Genomic DNA, 18,097 nt, shown 5'->3' with positions numbered 1-18,097 from the left:
ATTATACAGGCTGCTTCCTGCCCTGGTAGTCCCAGTGATCGAGGGACCACCAGGGCAGGCTGCAGCCACGCAGGTAAGCACCTAAGCACACTGATATCCCCCCCCTTCCCTCTGATCGCCCACAGCACCCCTCAGACCGCCCCCCCCCCCCCCTGCCCACCCCTCAGACCCCTGTTGCCACCCAATCACCCCCCTAATCACCCATCAATCACTCCCTGTCACTATCTGTCAACACTATTTTTAAGTTAGTCCCTAAACTCCTGATCACCCCCCACACACTCTCAGATCCTCCCCAGCCCCCCCCCCCCCCGTGTACTGTATACATCTATCCTCCCCTGTAATCACCTGTCAATCACCTGTCATTCACCCGTCAATCACCACCTGTCACTGCCACCTATCAGATCAGACCCTAACCTGCCTCTTACGGGCATCTGATCACCCTCCCACACCATCAGGTTGCCCGCAGACCTACCCTCAGATCACCTCCAAAGTGCATTGCTTACATCTGTTCTGCCATCTAATGACCCACTGATCACCCATCAATCACCCATCAATCACCCCCTGTCACCACCTGTCGCTGTTACCAATCAGATCAGACCCCTATCTGTGCCTAGGGCACCCAATCACCCGCCCACACCCTCAGAATGACCTCAGACCCCCCCCCCCAGACCTCCCTCCACTGTGTACTGTATACATCTATTCTCCCCTGTAATCACCTATCAATCACCTGTCAATCACCCGTCAATCACCCCTTCACCACCTGTCACTGCCTCCCATCAGATCTGACCCTAACCTGCCTCTTACGGGCATCTGATCACCCTCCCACACCATCAGATTGCCCGCAGACCTAGCCTCAGATCACCTCCAAAGTGCATTGTTTACATCTGTTCTGCCATCTAATCACCCACTGATCACCCATCAATCACCCCCTGTCACCACCTGTCACTGCTACCCATCAGATTAGACGCCTATCTGCCCCTAGGGCACCCAATTACCCGCCCACACCCTCAGAACGCCCTCAGACCCCAGCCCTGATCACCTCGCCAGTGCATTGCTTGCATCTATTCCCCCCTCTAATCACACCTTGAGACACCCATCAATCACCTCCTGTCACCACCTGTCACCTCCTAGCACAGCTACCCATCAGATCAGGCCTAATTTGTCCCGTGTGGGCTCCTGATCACTTAGCCAAACCCTCAGATCCTCCTCAGACCCCCTTCCGATCACCTCCCCAGTGCATTGATTGCATTTATTTTCCCCTCTAACCACCCCCTGAGACACCAATCAATCACCTCCTGTCACCCCCCTAGCACTCCTATCCATCAGATCAGGCCCAATACAACCTGTCATCTAAGAGGCCACCCTGCTTATAACCGGTTCCACAAAATTTGCCCCCTCATAGACCACCTGTCATCAAAATTTGCAGATGCTTATATCCCTGAACAGTCATTTTGAGACATTTGGTTTCCAGACTACTCATGGTTTTGGGCCCCTAAAATGCCAGGGCAGTATAGGAACCCCACAAGTGACCCCATTTTATAAAAAAGACACCCCAAGGTATTCTGTTAGGTGTATGACGGGTTCATAGAAGATTTTATTTTTTGTCAAAAGTTAGCAGAAATTGATTTTTATTGTTCTTTTCACAAAGTGTCATTTTCCACTAACTTGTGACAAAAAATAAAATCTTCTATGAACTCACCATACACCTAACGGAATACCTTGTGGTGTCTTCTTTCTAAAATGGGGTCACTTGTGGGGTTCCTATACTGCCCTGGCATTTTAGGGGCCCTAAACCGTGAGGATAATCTAGAAAACAAATGCCTCAAAATGACCTGTGAATAGGACGTTGGGCCCCTTAGCGCACCTAGGCTTCAAAAAAAGTGTCACACATGTGGTATCGCCGTACTCAGGAGAAGTAGTATAATGTGTTTTGGGGTGTATTTTTACACATACCCATGCTGGGTGGGAGAAATCTCTCTGTAAATGGACAATTGTGTGTAAAAAAAATAAAAAAAATTGTCATTTACAGAGATATTTCTCCCACCCAGCATGGGTATATGTAAAAATACACCACAAAACACATTATACTACTTCTTCTGAGTATGGTAGTACCACATGTGTGGCACTTTTTTGCAGCCTAACTGCGCTAAGGGGCCCAAAGTCCAATGAGTACCTTTAGGATTTCACAGATCATTTTGCGACATTTGGTTTCAAGACTACTCCTCACGGTTTAGGGCCCCTAAAATGCCAGGGCAGTATAGGAACCCCACAAATGACCCAATTTTAGAAAGAAGACACCCCAAGGTATTCCGTTAGGAGTATGGTGAGTTCATAGAAGATTTTATTTTTGTCTCAAGTGAGCGGAAAATGACACTGAAAAAAAAACAATAAAAATCAATTTCCGCTAACTTGTGACAAAAAATAAAATCTTCTATGTGTGTAAATTGTGTGTAAAAAAAATAAAACAATTGTCATTTACAGCGATATTTCTCGCACCCAGCATGGGTATGTGTAAAAATACACCCCAAAACACATTATACTACTTCTCTTGAGTAAGGAAATACCACATGTGTGGCCCTTTTTTTAAGCCTAACTGCGCTAAGGGGCCCAAAGTCCAATGAGCACCTTTAGGCTTTACAGGGCTGCTTACAATTAGGCACCCCCCAAAAATCCAGGACAGTAAACACACCCCACTAATGACCCCATTTTGGAAGGTAGACACTTCAAGGTATTCAGGGAGGAGCATAGTGAGTCCGTGGCAGATTTCATTTTTTTTGTCGCAAGTTAGCAGAAATGGAAACTTTTTTTTTTTCGTCACAAAGTGTCATTTTCCGCTAACTTGTGACAAAAAATAAAATCTTCTATGAACTCACCATGCCTCTCACTGAATACTTTGGGATGTCTTCTTTCCAAAATGGGGTCATTTGGGGGGTATTTATACTATCCTGGAATTTTAGCACCTCATGAAACCTGACAGGTGCTCAGAAAAGTCAGAGATGCTTCAAAATGGGAAAATTCACTTTTGGCACCATAGTTTGTAAACGCTATAACTTTTACCCAAACTAATAAATATACACTGAATGTTTTTTTTTTAATCAAAGACATGTAGCACAATAAATCTGGACAAAAATGTATACAGAAATGTTACTTTATTTGAAAAATGTCAGCACAGAAAGTTAAAAAAAAAATTTTTTTTGACAAAATTCATGTCTTTTTTGATGAATATAATAAAAACTAAAACTTGCATCAGCAATCAAATAACACCAAAAGAAAGCTGTATTAGTGACAAGAAAAGGAGGTAAAATTAATTTAGATAGTAGGTTGTATGACTGAGCAATAAACCGTGAAAGCTGCAGTGGTCTGAATGGAGAAAAAGGCTCTGGTCCTTAAGGGGCGAAAAGACTGTGGTCCTTAAAGGGAAGGTTCAGGGTGGCTCTTAAAAAAAATAAAAATGCCCATCCACTTACCTGGGGCTTCCTCCAGCCGTGGGCAGCCAGGACGTGCCCTCGGCGCCGCTCCGCAGGCTCCCGGTCCCCTCCGGTGGCCGACCCGACCTGGCCAGGCCGGCTGCCAGGTCGGGCTCTTCTGCGTTTCAAAATGCGCCTCACGGGGGCGCGCTGACGTCATCGGACGTCCTCCGGGCTGTACTGCGCAGGCGCCCCCATAGTAGAATGTAGTAGTACAATGATACAGAAGCTTCAATGTGTAATTATTTTCATTATCTTGCATGTACTCAATCTTATATCTGCGCTGGAGATATAAAAAAAATGTCCCGTCAGCTGGCAAGAGGTAAAAAGTCCTCAGATAGACTTCTGCATCAAAACTCTTCCAATCACTTCAGCGCTACAGGGCATTTCAAACTTGTATATCCATCACCAGACACCCTTTAAAGTGCAGGCTTACCAGGTTTAGATGAGACCCAAATTATAAGGTCTGATAAGCTTAATCGGATCTCCAATACGATCCCCACAGCTATCAACTCCCTCATAGGTCCTCAAAGGTCAACTCCTCTCTTCCTTTTAAGCCAATCACTCCCAGCATAAAAATATATAATAATTGGGACAAATCTAAGTGTATACCATTTAAAAACCACCATATTTATTGCACATCTAAATTAGATACAAATTAAATACAGTCTCAGATACTCACTTCCGGGCCCTTCTGACAGGGACCCTTGAAGTTATCACGCTTATCACAACAAATCTCCTCTGGTTGCCGTCCTTATCTACCATCCGTAGGCCCGACCGGTTTCGCTATTGCGTCATCAGGGGCAAGCCCCTGATGGTGCAATAGCGAAACCAGTTGGGCCTATGGATGATAGATAAGGACGGCACTCCAGAGGAGATTTGTTGTGATACACGTGATAACTTCAAAGGTCCCTGTCAGAAGGGCCCGGAAGTGAGTATCTAAAACTGTATTTAAAGGGGAACTGAAGAGAGAGGTATATGGAGGCTGTCATGTTTATTTCCTTTTAGACAATACCAGTACCCTGCCAGGCAACTGGTATTGATTAAAAGGAAATAAACATGACAGCCTCCATATACCTCTCTCTTCAGTTCCCCTTTAATTTGTATCTAACTTGGATGTGCAATAAATGTGGTGGTTTTTAAATGGTATACACTTAGATTTTTATGCTGGGAGTGATTAGCATAAAAGGAAGAGAGGAGGTGACCTTTGAGGACCTATGAGGGAGTTGATCACTGTGGGGATCGTATTGGAGATCCGATTAAGCTTATCAGACCTTATAATTTGGGTCTCATCTAAACCTGGTAAGCCTGCACTTTAAAAGGTGTCTGGTGATGGATATACAAGTTTGGAATGCCCTGTAGCGCTGAGGTGATTGGAAGAATCTTGCATGTACCGTACCTTTAAATATTCTCATATCACTATGTCCTGTAGTGTCAGCCCAGGCACTAAACGCTGACGGACTTCTGCAAGTAGAAATACAGCATAGGGGAAGCCTAGGCAGGTATACTAACCATCGGTTTAATTACCCCCCCCCCCCCCTCGCCCTTCTCTCCATAAATCAAGACTGTGAAAACTTGCGCTGTCACCTCTGTTCATCCAGCGCGGTTACTTCAAAAGGATCCTAGCACTCTCTGCCCTGCAGGCATATTTGAGGAGACAGCGCTCCCCCCGTACATAGCTGTGTAATGAGCCGCTCGTCTGCTTCTGCTGTGATGGTTGGGCAATGAGTCACTCTCCATGTCAGTGTAATCACCTGAGTCACTCTCCATGTCAGTGTAATCACCGCTGCTCATTTTCGGTGATTACACTGACATGGAGAGTGACTCATTGCCCAGCCATCACAGCAGAAGCAGGACAGTGGCGATCACATGGTGCAGACGAGCGGCCCATTACACAGCCATGTACGGGGGGAGCGCTGTCTCCTCAAATGCCTGCAGGGCGGAGATTGCTAGGATCCTTTTGAAGTAACCGTGCTGGATGAACAGAGGTACATGCAAGATAATAAAAATAATAACACACTGAATCTTCTGTATCATTGATGTAACTACTATGGGGGTGATTAAAAACTAAGTGTTTTGCGGTAGTGGTCCTCTAAGTGTGCACTAGCCCATTGATTAACATTGGTTCTCAGCTTTCCTATGCAGAAAACACACAAATACAGACAAGTGTGAATGCTGCCTAAAGGTGGCCATACACAATACAATACAATGATCTGATTTTACAGCAATTCCATAAAAACAATAGTTTGTACAGAAAAATAAATTTTTATTTTTTTTAATTTGATTGAAATATCCGATCGGATTGTTTTTTCAATTTTTCTTGATCACGAGTGATGGTGGTACTTGGTAGTGGTAGATTGACAATTTCTTCATGTAAAGACGCAAGCAATTTTCTTTTGGATGTTATAATTAATCAGAAAAATTGTATTGTAAATATTGAATGGAAAATACATTTAAAAAAATTGTATGGTGTGTGGCAAGAGAAACCGTGACCAAGAATTGAACTTCATCCCAATCAGTAGCTGATACCCCCTTTTACATGGGAAATCTATACCTTCTCACAACCTGATCATCAGGGGGCTCTGTATGGCTGATATTGTGGTGAAACCCCTCCCACAGGAAACTGTGAGGACCATGGTCCTGGCAGTTTCCAGTCTGTGAACCTCGTTGCATTGTGGAAAATAGCTGTTTCCAACGGCCAAAAAAGCAAGCAGCAGCTACTTCCAGTTACATCCCCTGCCAGCAGTAAAAATTTCACCATGTGATAAATTTCAGAATGTAAATCAGGGAGAGGAAAGATTTTACAATGGGGAAACACTGATTAAATTATTTATACATAATTATTGCAAAAATGAATAATTTTTGCCGCTCGATTCTGCAGTTGATTCTCTTATCTTTCACTTGTTTTTCTTATCTTTTTCCATTCACTTTTATCAGAAATTGAGTGGCAAAAAAATTGAAAGGGAGATCGGACATGTTGGAAATTATCTATAGAACCATCTTATCACTGAATAAACGAACCGTGTATTCCCAGCATAAGGTTCACAATACAAGTGCTTATCTAAGTGCCAGAGTTTGAGAAGCACTTGAGAATATAATGCTATGGGTGTGTTCTCACTTGGGCAATGTGATTTGATGTGATGCTGGATCCACGCGGTAACAAGTGTACAGCCTGAGCAAGAGAGTAGTTCACAGGCGGTGAATGCACCACCTGTCAGCAGCCCATATCAAAGAGCCCTAAAGCTAGATTGTGTGCAATGTGCCAAAAGTTCAAAAGTAATCAACAACTGCTCTCCACTGAATGAAAACATATTTAAAAAATGTTTTACACAGAAAATATTTAAATATCTTTGCTTTCAGCGCAAATCGATACATTTTCAATTAAAAAAAATGCGTTAGTAAAATCATATAAGAAAATATAAGAATAGAATTCTTTAATTTATAATTTTTTGACATTTGATAATACGTAGCGGGGAACGCAGCCACAAGAATAAATCTGATAAGCTCTTGCCTGATATGTTCACGACATAATCACGACATAATCATTCATGACAACAGTGGGGTCAAAGAGGACTGCACCCCATGGCATGTATGTTACATGCAAGAACAAAGTGTACCTGCCGGTCACGGAGGATTCTTTGTGTCACTTGAGAAAGGGCCTCTGCCCGAAACGTTGTGCTTTTTTGTGTGCTGTACCACCGCTATATATAAAAAAATATTTCGCTGTAATTCACCTTTGGAGGGTCGAGTCCTTGTGGATTGTTGCTGCATGTATGTTACATGACCACGTACAAGCCATCAGGTCACATAACACAGGAACCCCGGTGGTGATGGATATTGATTTCGCGAACATAGAAGTTTCCATTCGCGAACAGCAAACGTGAACTTCCGAAAATGTTCGCGAACTGCCATAGACTTCAATGGGCAGGCAAATTTTAAAACTTACAGAGACTGTTTCTGTATATTGGAAAAGGTGTTTCAAGTTGTTTCAATGAGTCTCAGCCATTGCCTAGTGATGCATCTGTACAGCGTTGGGGCCCCAAAACGGTTGCCTTGGTAATTAGATCCAATTACTAACAATGTGCAGGCTGGAGCTATTATTATTGATCCACTACATATCCAACTAGTAATAATGTTAGGCATTAGGCATATGTAGTATCATTTTAACTAGGAAGAGCCAAACAATATATTTTAAGGGACACCAGAAGTGAACATCTGATCTGCAGGCTTATATAGGGTCTATGGCTTAAAGCAGCATTTTTCAACCGCTGTTCCGCGGCATACTAGTGTGCCGCAGGATGTTGCCTGGTGTGCCGTACAGGTCTGGCCTCTCGCTCCTCCCCTCCCCGCGGCTGCCGCTCCTGTCACCTTATCATGAGCGGGCGGCCGCTTGTGCGATTAGATTCCCCCATAGCCGCTCTCCTCTGTGGCATCTCCTATTACAGCAGCGCGCTCGGCGGCTGCTGTGATGACCAGGAAGCGGTACAGCGGTTCCCATGGTAACGGCGATGCATATCGCCGCTACAGGAAGCCGCTGTACTGCTTCCTGCTCATCACAGAGATGCCACAGAGGAGAGCGGCTACTACAGGGGAATCTAATCGGACAAGCGGCCGCCCGCTCATGATAAGGTGACAGGAGCGGTGGCCGCGGAGGGGGGAGGGGCACACCTACCCATACTAGTAAGCTATATTGGGCACTATACTAGCTATACTGGGCACTATACTGGGGCACTACCTACCTATACTGGGCACTATACTAGCTATACTGGGCACTACCTACCTATACTGGGCACTATGCTAGCTATACTGGGCACTATACTAGCTATACTGGGCACTTTACTGGCTATACTGGGGCACTACCTACCCATACTGGGCACTATACTGGGGCACTACCTATCCATACTGGGACTATACTAGCTATACTGGGGCACTATACTGGGGTAACTATACTAGCCCTACTGGGGCAACTAAACTCCCTATACTGGGGCAACTATGCTAGCTATGCAGCCGCACCTCAGCCCCCCTCCCCCCATAGCCTGCTGCGCACGGCACTGTCCACTAGGTCGCGCAAACACCCCTGATACCCCCCCGCCGCTCCCCGGAGAAAGATTTGGTCACAAAGTGTTCCCCGGGCCAGAAAAGGTTGGGAACCACTGGCTTAAAGTATGGGAAGCAGAGGATCATCGGGACAACCAGGTCATTGCATTGTTTAAAAGGAAATAAATATGGCTTCCTCTGTATCCCTCTCACTTCAGATAAGGGTGAAATATTGGTGAAACAATGAACACAAAGTATATTTTCTGCATTGTTCCTATTTTTTAACAGTAATGGTATATAATATTACCCAGGAAAAGCCTAGATTGTCCTGAAAAAAACAGCACACCTCTCAAGTTTTTGTAAATATTTTGTTATATCTTTTCATGTAACAACCCTAAAGATACGACACTTTGATGAAATGTTAAGTAGCCAATGAAGAGCTTGTATAACAGTGTAAATTTTCTGTCCAATAAAAAAACTCAACACACAGCCATTAACATGTAAGTGACAGTTCTGAATAACTATTTGGAGCGTTTAACTACCTTTCTGAAGAACTACCGGAAAACTACTATGGTATAAGTTACAATAAATTTACAAAGCAAAAAGTATCCACCAAACACTGTCACTAGTGAATGTTTACATAAAAAATGTCTTTATTGAACACCATTGAATATTTTCAGCATAAACTATAGAAACTGTAACAGATTTGGAATGTTCAACTTTTCTGTTTGATCGCTACTACAATCTGTATAGTTCGCATTACACTCAAATTTATTAAAAACACATTTTTAGTTTGTATTCATTCAAATAATCAATCGCCTTCATAAGAATTTGAAAAATAAACATTTCTGAAAGAAAAAAAACTAGAGTCACAGATAATTTTTATAAAATATTTGTTCATACATGTCACACTATTCTCTATAACTATTGAAGGTGGACTCTTTTCACCTCCTGAGTCCTGACCTACACAAGAATTACTGCAACCTTCATTCAAAATGTTCTCCTTTCTATCCATAATAAGTACCTCTTTTAGTCTATTGAGATGCCAGGATCAGGGCTGGTTCTCTCATGAAGCAAGGTGAAACATTTGCACCAGGCAGCAGAGATTACAGGAGCAACATGTTTGTACGGTGTTTGTACTAACAGCATGCAGTCAGAGTAGGGGAAGAAGTGAGAGGAGAGTGAGGTGAAGAGGTCACCATTGGGGAAAAGCAGCTTGTTGTGCTGTGTGAGGAGCCTGGCTGACAGTGAGTGACTCCTTGCAATACATTCTGCATAGTTAAAAAAGGGCTTAACAGCTGTAAAAATGGGTACAAATGTAATTGGCCTTTACCAATGCATGTGCACCACCTGCGGCACCCACGGGTGTATTGCGATCGTGTCAGCTGCAAAACAGATCATTTCAAAACATCCATTTTGCAGGAAGTGGTTAAATGGGACACAATAGCAATCCACAAAGAAGAGTTAACATTAAAATCACACATTTAATGTTTCAAGAGAATTAAAAAAGGACACACCACCATCCTTGAGCATAAGATCACAGAAACATAAACTCCTTTACATAGATTGAAAATATTTAGGTATATATAATTTATATCTGTTACAATAAATGTACAGGATAACCGGAACTGTGTATGATAATTACAGCAGTAGCACCGCAACTGTTTCAAATACACCTTGACATGTTGGTTCACTTCCTCACGGCTGTTAGGAGGATACATTTTCTAATGTCAACAAGTGTCAGCAATTAGCATATGTGGAATTATTTTTTTTAAGACTAGGCTGGATATTCCACCTTCATCTAGACCATGGGCCAAGTCTGGCCTGCAGTGCCATCAAATTTGGCCAGCAAGTAGTTTCCCGGCTTTGCGTTATGTTTGTAATCCACACAAAATATTCCAGAAGGTCCGCACACTCTAAAGTACCATGTCCTGTTTATTCAAAACACGTGACAAACCATTCCACAACCAACGAGTCGTTTCGGGGCCCCGTGGGGTCCCCTTTGTCAAGGCTACGGGGCCTCGAAATGACTCGTTGGTTGTGGAATGTTTGTCACGTGTTTGTCACGTGTTTTGAATAAACAGAACATGGTACTTTAGAGTGTGCGGACCTTCTGGAATATTTTGTGTGAATTACAAACATTGGTCCAGCACCTCACCAGTGGTGTGTGACTTCTTCTTCTGTGCACTTGCGTTATGTTTGGCCTGCGAGCACCTAAACGCTAGGCCTGTATGGCTAAGCGCTTATCCTATGAAGACCGAGGTAGGGGTGACTTAAGAGGGGTGGCATAAGCTAATAGGAAGAGCTGAGTTAGGGGTGGACCTTAGGTGGTCGGAGCGCCACACAGCTGGCTGCATGCTTTCACGCTCACCAACACACGGTGGGATTATTGTTTAAGTAGCATCGGAATTTGTTGTTTAAAGAATGCCATCATCAACATTCACTACCACTGGAGAAGCTGTTATTGTGGTACCACAGAACCCGTGAGGTATGCAGGGGGCACAGAATGGTGGCTACATTTGGGTCGCTGTGCCACTTTGAGCCAGGGGTGAGCACTTAATGTTTTTCACAATACTTTTATTTTGGACACCTTTTAGCATGCATGTGATATCCCTTGATGATTTATGGTGGTCTCTAGACCACCAGGGATACCATATTTAGAAGAGAGAGGCAAGCATTAGACCACCAGGTAAGCCACATGGTGGAGGGAGAAAGGCCACTAGACACTAGGAAATTGTATAGGGAAGGGCAACTAGACACCAGACAACTGTACAGAGGAGGGGGGGGCAAGAGATGCCAGGGAACTATATAGAGGAATGGGAGCCACTATATACCAGAAAACTATATAGAGAAGGAACAGAGGTCCACCAAGGAACTGTATAGAGGAGTGAGGGAACCACTAGATGCCAGGGAACTGTATAGCTGAGCCACTAGACACTAGGAAATTATATAGGGGAGTAGGGGAGGTCCACTAGACACCAGGGAACTGAATAGAGGAGGGAGAAGACCACTAGAAACCAGGGAACAGTATTGTGGAGTGGGGGCACTAGACGCCAGAAAACTGTATAAGGGAGGGAGGGGTGGCATTAGACACCAGGGATAAGGGAGGGAGGAGACCATTAGACATCAAGGTTGGCACATGACTTGGTCCTAGTTTTCTATTTCAGCCCACTGTGTATGTTGTATTAGTAATTTGGGGTTCCGGCAATTTCCAGACCCATCTGAGTTTCTACGACTCGGAGGGGCAATAGTATTTAACGCCGCCGGGAATTTGAGCGGCAGCAAGGTGAGCTATTATTTCGCTCACCCTGCGCCCAACTCACCGCCAGTGGAATAATACGTACATGGTAACATACTGTAATTTACAGGTACAAGAGATGCCTCCTGCGTGGCTGCAGAAGCATTTTTAATCACCCTAATGTTACCTACAGCTCTCACGGGAGCAACCTACAACTGCCAGCTGGGAGCGTAGTATATATAGGATTCTTTCCAGCTGCAGACAGACTCCACCTCACAATACCGGCGAAGTGTATTGCGCATGTCAATAAACTGTAGATGACGTTAGAGTCACTTAGAGTACACTTCTGCAGCCACTTAGGGGGATCTCTTTTACCTGCAAACAGCAACATATTTCCTCCTCTGTGGGGAGGATGATCTCGACCAAACTGTCGGCAAGTGTTTTTTCCCATGGACTAATTTATAGGTTTACCCTTTTTAAGTGGCATCATGTTTATCTTAATTGATCCTATTACTATACTATTATATCATATGGTATTTTATTGTTTTTTTATAGTTTTTGCTATTGCGCGCCTTTAAATTATCTTTTTTTTTTTCTGTTTTTCCCTTATACAGTTGAGTGCTAAACCTGATTGGTTGTTTAAAGTGTAAGAAAAGTAAACTTAAAAATGTCGCTCACCAATGTAACGTTTTCACATTGACTGGATTGCAATCAACAAAAGCTTAATCTCACTGTTAGCTTACGCACATTTATAAATGCAGTTATCAAACACTTCTACAATATTGAGGTCTTTCTACACAGTGTGACGGGAGATACGTCTAAGATCCATGGTTTTTAAAAGTTCTTATACTTGTGAATATTTCATGTTGTGTGAATTCATCAAGATACGTGTACCACAGATTTACAAAAGTTCTGTTGATTAGCGTGGAATGAAGCACATCTTGTAGGGTCGTGGAAAGTTCCCAAACCCACTGAGCAGTGGTGTCAGGTCCAGTTCCTCTGGGTCTACAGGGGACCGGAGGCTGAAATTCTGTAAAATGGTGGTGAGAAAGAGGAAGAGCTCCATTTTTGCAAGGCCCTCACCAAGACAGATCCGCTTCCCTGTGGATGAAAGAAAATCAGCTCGGAGATAGTTTATGGTGAGAAAACATTCTCTGATGACATAGTGCGAGAAATATCACACAGGTGCAATATGCCAAACCCCAATTAAGGTAGCTTATTAACTATATGATTCTTTGTACAATCGATTCTCCGATTCAATTGTAATATCAATCATATCAATCTGGTTTTTGTATCAATTACATTAATCCGATCGAATTGGATAGCAGCTATCCTTCCATAAGTGGGGCCGAACAATCGTTTCTGGTAGATCAATTGTCAAAAAATTGCATCGTTAATAGCCACCTCTACGGTGGCCACTAATGATCCAGGCCTTTTCATACAATTTTAGTAAATCTTCTTTAGTGCTCTTCTAATAGTACCCACCAGCTCCTCTGGTGAGATTTTGTCAAACAAATCAGTTACTGTGTTCTAATACGGTAGTACCCACCAGCTTCTCTGGTGAGGTTTTGTCAAACTATTCAGTTACTGTGTACCAATAGTGCCCACCAGCTCCTCTGGTGAGGTCTAGCTAAACTATTCTGTTACTGTTGCACCCAGCACTACATACTTTGTATTCTTGTCATCAAAAACAATTTCCTCACATGGGCACCAGCTGGTGTTTAAACTGCCATATTTATTTGCAAGCTCCGCAATTCAAAAGACAAATTAGTACAGTGAAAGTATCGGCAATACATCACCGTCAGTCGGATCATACCACCCACAGAGACCTGTCGGGTCGACAATTGTTTCGCTTAAGTAGCTTCCTCGTGGACCGCTGTTCTCCGCGGCGGGGATAAGGCTCAACGCCGCAGACAAAGTGGGCGCTTAAAGTACGTGTTGTGACACACGCCCACTTCTTCACCACTGGTCTGTGATAGGCCCAAGTACTCCAGCGCGGGCGCGCATCATCACTGAGCGCAGCCTCACGCTGGTGGCAATCATGGTCACGTCACCACGCTCAGCGGCGCTTGTACAAGCGTCGCTGTCATGGCAACTTACTAGACTCCTAGTTGTGCTGCGTCCACCCGGGAGAAGGTCAAAGCCCGCCCCCGTCAGAAGCAGTCATTGTGTACCATGCAATGGGCTCACACAGCCAAGGGAGAGTTTGCAAGTATCCAGGCCGCATTGAGCAGGGTGCCCAGGGGAAACCCTGAGTGAAAGACATACATTCATCACTTAAAGGGAAAGATCCCATTGCCAAGGTAAAGAAAAGTTACGCATACTTATTAGGGTTAATTAAACTTATGAAGGACTAGAGAGAGAGAGAGAGAGATACACCAGAGAGTGACACCCCAAAATCAGGTGAAGGCAAGGAGAGTGCAAATTATGCCACTAAACTCTTGATATTTCTGCAAAAAAACGCTAAATTCATTTCTATCATTGAACCCCAATGGGCCCATTGCTTCAGTCCTCGAGATCCAAGTCGATTCCTTTTGAGAAAGCAGTTTCTCTCTATCTCCCCCTCTTCTAGGGGTTACTACAGAGAATAGTCCTACCATCCTCAAATAAGAGGGGTCACTTTGATGCACCTCTTTGAAATGTTCCACAAGCCTTGGGACTCCACCTTTACCTTTTCTAATAAACCTGATGTGTTCTACCAACCGTTCCCTCATTGGGCGGGTAGTTTTACCTATGTAGAAGAATAAACAGGGACATAGGAGGGCGTATACCACAAACTCGGTTCTACAGGTTATAAAATCTTTAATTTGAAAATTAATGTGACCCAATCTCACATTCTTAGTTTTGTCAACATGTTCACACGTAGGACAATGTCCACATGGAAAGCAACCCTGTATCCTATTTGTGCCTAACCAGGTTTTTATCTGAGGTTTTACAAATTCACTTCTGGTTACAAAGGACCCCAAAGTGGGGCCCCTTCTATAGGCCACCATTGGAAGATTGTGGATTCTGGGACCGAATCCACCATCCTGCTGCAAAATGTACCAATTTTTATTTATAATTTCCTTCACTCTATTGGCCATTGGTGTGAAGTCAAATGTCATCACGAACCTATCCTCGGACTCTACTGTTTTCTCCTTTAAAAGACTCTCTCTATTGATTCCTCTAGCCTTATCTAGAGCTGACTCCAATTCTTGTGTATTGTAACCTCTCTCAACAAATCTATTGGTCATTTCCACTGCCTGTGACTCAAAATCCCTATCCTTAGAGTTGTTCCTTCTCAATCTGAGATATTGGCTGTACGGGATTGCTGCTTTTACATGGGAGGGATGGTAACTCTGATGATGTAGAACCGAGTTTGTAGCTGTCGCCTTCCTATGTCCCCGAGAGATTAGCTCACCATCGTGTACCTCTAGGGTAAGGTCAAGAAAGTTGACCATATCTCCACCCCACTCACCCGTAAATAGCATGTTTCTATCATTTTGGTCCAGATATTCCATGAAGGAATTAAAGCGGTCCCTGGTGGAACCCCAAATGACCAGCACATCGTCAACATACCTGGACCATGCCCTCAGATCACATCTATAGGGATTACTGTCCCCATAGATGTATTTTTCTTCCCACTTAGCCAAAAAAATATTGGCAAATGTGAGGGCCACCGCTGTCCCCATTGCCGTCCCCGATATTTGTCTGTACCAGACATCACCGAATTTAAACGCATTATGTCCCAGGACGAACCTAAGGCATTCAGCTAAAAAATCACTTTCTGATTGATCCACCAACTTGGTGGCCAATAACATCTCTTGGACCAACCGGACCCCCATTTCTTGTGGTATCCTTTTATACAGGTTGACCACGTCAATGGTTGCGAGGCTGTCCCCTTTACACCATTTAACTTGTTCGACCATTCTAAGGACATGCGTTGTGTCCTTCAGATACGATGGAACAAAGGACAGTAGAGGTCTAAGGGCATGGTCCAGGTATTTTGAGAGAGGCTCTGTTACAGAGCCCTTCCCGGAGACAATGGGCCGGCCTGGGGGGTCCACCAGGGACTTGTGGACCTTAGGCAGGAAGTAAATCACAGGCCTCCTTGGATATTCGGGGAACAGATCGTCCCCCAATTTGTTATCCAGGAAGGCTGACATCACTCCTCCTCTTAGCAAATTCCTCAATTTTTTCTGAAAGGTGGAGGTAGGGTCTGCAGATAATTTGACATAAGTGGTGGAATCATCTAATTGTCTCATGGCTTCTCTAATATAGTGCTGTGTGGATAACACCACTATATTTCCTCCCTTGTCAGCCTTTTTTACTGTAAGATCGGGACGGGATTTTAACCATTTAATGGCTTTCCATTCACTTGGTGAGAGGTTTCTCTCTACCTGTGGATAGATTAAAGCCTTAGATTCTTTAAGGACTTGTTTCTGAAATATGTCTAAAGCAGAGCCTGACAAGGGAGGGAATGGTTTTACTGATCTACATGCCTTAAATTTGGCCTGTTTTGAGTTGGTATCTGTGGAGTCTTCTACGAAATCATCATTTTCAGCCAATAAGGACTGTAATTCACTTATTGCAATACTATCTTGAAAAGATAGAGTTGGTAAAAAACCCAAAGGTCCTATCTTGGGTTGAGTTGATTCCATGGGATTCCCCCCAAACATTCTGTATAGGTTGATCTTCCGAACATTTTTGTAGAGATCAATTTCAAACCTAGTGAAATCAAAGGCTGTGGTAGTAGCAAAGTTCAGTCCCTTTTGTAAGACCTTAATGCACGGGTCTGACAGCTTTACTCCCGAAAGATTCAACACCTGTAGTTGGTTTAACTCCGGGGTTTGCTCTAGGCAAATCCCTCTTGAGGCATTCCCTTCCAGGACACTTTCTTTGCACATGACTCCTCGTTTTCTTCTCCTCCCTCTCCTTGTTTTTTTCTTCCCAAAGGGGACACCTTAGGTCTTTTTCCTCTTCTATCAATCTCGGACTCTGATCCAGAGTCAGAGGTCCAGTAACCTTTTTTCTTTGGTCTACGTGGCTTTCTCCTTTTAAATGTACTTTTAGGCTTGGGCTCTGAGCGTGCCCAATCAAAGATGTGACCCGTTTTAAAATCTTCCTGGTCTCGAAGATATTTGTTGAGTTTTCTCTCCTTGTACTTTGTATTCTGCCAGCTATACTTGTATTATTGGTGATACTGCAGATCACACATAATCAGGTATAGCGTCTGTATTATTGGTGATTCTGCAGATCACACATAATCAGACGTCTGTGTTGCTACACCAATCGTTACAGTAATTAGTGGCCACCATTAGCTACATTAAATTTCTCAACCTCAAAAAATAAGGTTATCTTCAGGTACATTGAATCAGCTAATGTATTGTATGTTTCAGGAATACACCATAGGAATCCTGGTCCTGTAGCTCCCCTATGTGCCTACCTGCTATGATCATTTTCAAGGAGAAAGGAGGACATTGTATTTTCTGTAGGTGTGAATAGAGATGGTCGGAACTGCTACATTTTTTGCATAGATTTTCCAGAAGAATACCGAATTTTGTGGATTCCAAGTTTGCATTGAGAAAACTGAAATTTATTGAAAATATATTTTCACACATACCAGATGAATTATGGTTGGTGCAAATTTGTAAAAGTATGTTCACAACAGATTACAATTACACCTTCCATTTCTGCTTTTTGGCTTAGAATTTTAACTTTTTTACTTAGGAGCTTCAATAGATATTTTTCCCTATTTATGACTCGTAACTCGTAATTGCAAAATTCTTATGCAAAAGTTGGAATTTGGAATTCCACAAAACGCATACCTCCTTGTTAAAGGACATCCCTACTAGAGAGAGAGAGAGAGAGAGAGAGAGAGATGATTCTACTTGGCTATCTGGGGTTCTCTTCAGACAACTGTTGAACACAAAAGGCAAGGCCGTCTCTGGGTGGGCTTGAACCACCAACCTTTCGGTTAACAGCCGAATGCGCTAATCAATTGCATCACAGAGACTGTGCATGCAGTTGCTGCTAAATGATTTTATGGGGATGTATGTGTGTCTTTTGGAGGGAGGAAGTAAGTCTGCTCCAAGAAGTTTAACGCCACTTTTTCCTACAACGAAGCATTCACTGTGTGGCAGCAGAGTGGTGCAGCAGAAGCATGCTTGGCCCATAACCCAGAGTTTGATGGATTGAAACCATCCTCTGCTAGGCATGATTTTATTTTTGCACCTCACTTTATCGCATGGGCAAAACGGTTTCCATAGCCCTCTAAGAGAAAGTGTAATAAGGGCCCTGCCGTAACATAGATATTATGGTAGCTAAGACTACTCCTGGGCCTTTCTTGTAGTTGAAGAGATGACTGAACTGGCTG

General features: G+C 43.5%; 1 protein-coding gene across 4 annotated transcripts in view; it reads right to left on the bottom strand.

Annotated features, from left to right (window-relative positions):
• Nucleotides 1–12,661: 12,661 nt before the first annotated feature.
• The window catches only part of LOC137528219 (cytochrome P450 2C21-like), a 54,743-nt gene continuing 49,307 nt past the window's right edge, over nt 12,662–18,097 (bottom strand). For all 4 annotated transcript variants that reach the window (XM_068249492.1, XM_068249494.1, XM_068249491.1 and 1 more), the window contains one exon: nt 12,662–12,843. In XM_068249492.1, coding sequence (XP_068105593.1) covers nt 12,662–12,843 — 182 coding nt within the window. The remainder of the gene's footprint in view (nt 12,844–18,097) is intronic.

The sequence above is a fragment of the Hyperolius riggenbachi genome, chromosome 8, assembly GCF_040937935.1.
Source record: "Hyperolius riggenbachi isolate aHypRig1 chromosome 8, aHypRig1.pri, whole genome shotgun sequence".
Taxonomy (NCBI): Eukaryota; Metazoa; Chordata; class Amphibia; order Anura; family Hyperoliidae; genus Hyperolius; species Hyperolius riggenbachi.
The sequence above is the reverse complement of the archived record's forward strand: the minus strand, read 5'-3'. Positions and strand labels throughout refer to the sequence as shown.